Here is a 3,674-nt window from a genome sequence, read left to right as displayed (position 1 = left end):
CTGCAAGAGAGGGAGCAGAGGGTTACGGGGGGCGGGCGGGCGGGCGGGGCCGGCCTCCTCTCTGCGTTATTCCTCCGTGTCCTCGGGGCTGCATAACTCTCCATTAACCAGCCTTGGGCTTGGTTAAGGCGTGGGGGGACCTACTTCAGGGGATGGGGTGCACATGGGGACAGACCCTGCTCAAGTGCTCCTGTGGGGGGGGGGTCTCCGGCCTTTCCGGGGGGGGGGGGGCGGGGGAAGGGAAGGCTGTGCTAGACACACCGCAGTGGCTTGTGTGTAGCGGACGGAGGCCCAGACTCCCCAGAGGCCACCTCTGTAGACAGAATGGACCAACCTGCTCTCTCTCCCTAGGCGAAGCCGGGACTCGCCTCAGGCTCCCCTCTGCTGATTGCTGGGTATCGTAATGGTGAGTCGTGGGCCCCCAACATCAAAGCCACGGCATGGCCCAGGGCCCCAGAGAGATGCAGGTCCCAGCTGGGCCTCGGGGAGTCCTCCTGTCTCCTCTCAGAAGGAGAGAGGAAACGGTGCCAAAAGGCCCAGGGCAGCGGGCGCCTTCCGGTGGACTCCTGGCACGAATGTCGTTTGAAATCTTTTAACTTTCGTGTTGTTTAATTTTTGTCAGAACGATGGTTCTCATTAATTTATGTATCGCACATTAATACACTTGTTCATGTAGTGATGCGAGCTTCAATTTCCCAGCTCATTAATTCCAACAATATTAATTTATCTCCGACTCACCGTTACAACTTTATGGAAGCCCCGCGTGTGTACACAGGGCTCACGTGACACCACCTCGCAAGGGGCCCGGCCCCGTGGGCGGCGGGCAGGCCAAGGCCCCGGCCTCGCGAGCAGCGCTGGGGCCCGGGCGTCCCTCTCACACACTGACAGGTGTTGTGAAGACAATTATTTCAAATCACTGATACCTTTCCAGGTCCTTTTTTGAGCATTAGTTCATCAAAGTGAAATATGCCACCGACTTCACAAAAGGGCCAGTTAGTCTTCTCCACGGGGACGTCCTCAGCACCCAGCAGAGAGCCTGGCACATAGTAGGCGCTCAGTAAATACTGGTGGAAGGGGTTCGTGTGTTTAAAGGAGTTACTGGATTGGATTTCACCGGGAGGAGCAGAGACCAAAGGTGTCTGAAAGAGGCCAGAGGGTGGCCCTGAATCTCAGCGCCTGGGGCCTCAGGGCACCCCAGAGCCACGGGCACGTGGGCGCCCACGTGGCCCCGCCTGCCACACGCAGCACAGGCCACTGCCCGGGGGACCCAGCCCTAGGCGGCACTGGGGGCCTGCTCAGCGTGTCCCAGCTGTGAGCAGCTGTGTCCGGGCGGCGCCTCCCTCTGCCCTCGGGGCCAGCCCTTCTCCTTGAGTCTTTGGAGGAGACACTTAGAAACCAGCTCCGCCTGGCACGGCCCAGGCCCACTGCCCTCTGCGAGGACGGCCGGCCAGGAGGGGCTCTGGCCTGTTGGTCCAGGCCCCGGAGGGCAGGCTGCTCTGAGATGGGCCCGGCCGGGGGCACACTGACCCTCCACAGGGCCCTGGGGTACTCCGCTGCCTCTGAATAAGGAGGCTGTGGCCGCAGGAGCTCCCGGCGGGGCCTGTGCCCGGCGGGGCCTGTGCCCAGCGGGGCCTGCGCCGGCTCTGGCAGCCGTGGCCCTGAAGGCCTGTGCACAGAAAGGGTCTGAACGCAGACCTGCTCCTGCCTCCCCAGGGGGCTCCCTTCCCTGAGCTGCACCAGGAGGACACAGGCTGTGTTGGGAGCTAAGGAATCTGGGTGTCATTTCTGAGGACCAGGCTGGGGTAGGGGCGCCTCGAGGGGGACCGCAGGGAGCATGCAATGGTGGGGGCGCTGCAAGGCCTCCGAGAATGTGCCAAAGGAAGGGCCAGGACTCCTGCCGCCCAGGGACACACCCAGCATGGTCTCCACCCTGGCCTTGCGGCCCAGCCTGCCCTCGGGAGGCCCTGGGGACAGTCCCACCAGGGCTCCCGGAGCCCGCCCCGCCCGGCCCCAGGCGCGCACCGCCCTCACCTTGGAGTCCGTTCCCGTTGGCGCTGGTGCAGGAGGGAGGAGGAGAGGCTTGGGGCCGGACCACGGGCGCAAAGGCGCTCTTTTGTTTCACTGCAGAGATGACATTGGCAGGTGAGAATGAGAAAATGCCGTGGGCACTGCTACAGTTTGAAGGGAGGGTGACCGAAGAGGCTGCCATGGTGGGGCTGGACGGCACTACTGCAACAAAGCAAACACGGTCAGGACGCGCGGCGCCGTGCGGCACACGACACAGAGACTCGCGGGCCGCCGGGGACAGCGGGGCCAGGCACGCATGCCAGTCTCCGTGTGGCCCCTCTCTGGACAACAGGCAAACGCTGTGTCGGACTCGGTTCCAATTGGGCGGCCCCGCGTCATTCCGATTGGGTTTGGGTTTGGGTTTGGGTTTCCAATGCGATCGCATGGGGCCCGATTGAGGTCAATTTCCTGTCGCCAGGTGGGCGCCCAGCCTCCACAGCCACCCTTCCTCGTGTCCAGTAGCTCACATCACAGAACATCCAAGCAATGCACACATTTGACTTTGAGTGAAAATGAATCTGTGCGATGACGTGTGACAAAAACAGACACTTACTGCCGTAGGGAGAGTTAGCGGAGGAGCCATTAAGAAATCCAGGCGAGCCAGGGACCCCTAGATTGGCCATGGCGCCACTTCCATATCCATTCATGCTAGTGCTCACTGTGTTGTAATTGGACTGCTGGGGAGTACTGCTGGGGACGTAGCCTCGCGGGGACACGCTGCTTGTATTGCGACTGTAGCCGACTGTTAAAACCCCCCCGCCCCCCCGGCCAAAAATAACATTATTATCAGGGAGAGACACTGGGGGGGTTTCCCCGCAAATCTGTATCATATAGTAAACATTTCTCATCGACCTCCTGCGGTGCTGGTGCCCCCGCGCCCCTAGCAGCTCCGACAGCCTCGTCTCGCCGACCCCTGGCTGCGCGTGTGGCCGCCAGGCCTGGCCCGTCCCTGCTGGCCTGGACGGCCGGAAGCGCGCTTCGATCTACCCGTCAGCCGCTTGCGGGTCTCGCTAGAAGCAATTACCAACAGCTCAGACTCCCGGTCGGGCCCCACTAGGTGAACCCACGCCTCCACAGACCCTCAAATGCCATGGCTGACAAGGAGCGCTTGTCTGTGGCCAGACGCCCCGTAAAAGGCTGTGTGTGGGGGGTCACTTTTCCAGCTGCAGTTTCTGTGAGTGTGGGGAGGGGCCGGGAAAAGGCTCCCTCCCGCCACGGGGTGCACAGAAGTCCCCCCCGCAGCACAGCTGAGCTGCCTCTGGGGCGACTGCCTGCAGGATGTGTAAGAGGGGGCTGACGGCAGGGGCTGCACCCCACTGCCCCGGCCTGGGATGGGGGCGTGGTGGGGAACAGGCACTTCTTTACACTTGATCATGACAGACTGAGAAACCAAATCCCACCCACGCAGCATATCTGAGGAGAGCCCCGCCAACTGACCCATCCCAGCTACCCTGTGGCTCACCCCAGACTCAGGAAAGCCAGGTGGCTCACAGATAAATTCAAGGAAACGTCTAGCAAATAGCATACCCTGAGCGCAAGCGGACACGGCTGCTACAAGGGTCCTGGGGCCTCTGTTCTCTGCACGGCGCTTGTGGGCAGAGCCGCAG

At 62.1% G+C, this 3,674-nt stretch overlaps 1 protein-coding gene across 21 annotated transcripts in view; it reads right to left on the bottom strand.

Moving 5' to 3' along the window:
• Positions 1–3,674, bottom strand: part of EBF3 (EBF transcription factor 3) — a 116,363-nt gene that overhangs the window by 2,701 nt on the left and 109,988 nt on the right. For 3 of the 21 annotated variants that reach the window (XM_059661694.1, XM_059661696.1, XM_059661701.1), the window contains exons 14-15: positions 2,621–2,809; positions 2,032–2,229 (exon numbers count right to left, since the gene is read on the bottom strand). In XM_059661694.1, the coding sequence (XP_059517677.1) occupies positions 2,032–2,229; positions 2,621–2,809 (387 nt within the window). Of the gene's footprint in view, positions 1–923; positions 1,140–2,031; positions 2,230–2,620; positions 2,810–3,674 lie in introns of those variants that run through there. The other 18 variants (XM_059661699.1, XM_059661705.1, XM_059661707.1 and 15 more) reach the window with 12 other exon arrangements.

Source organism: Myotis daubentonii, chromosome 13, assembly GCF_963259705.1.
Source record: "Myotis daubentonii chromosome 13, mMyoDau2.1, whole genome shotgun sequence".
Lineage (NCBI taxonomy): Eukaryota > Metazoa > Chordata > Mammalia > Chiroptera > Vespertilionidae > Myotis > Myotis daubentonii.
This window is presented reverse-complemented; position numbering and strand designations above follow the sequence as displayed.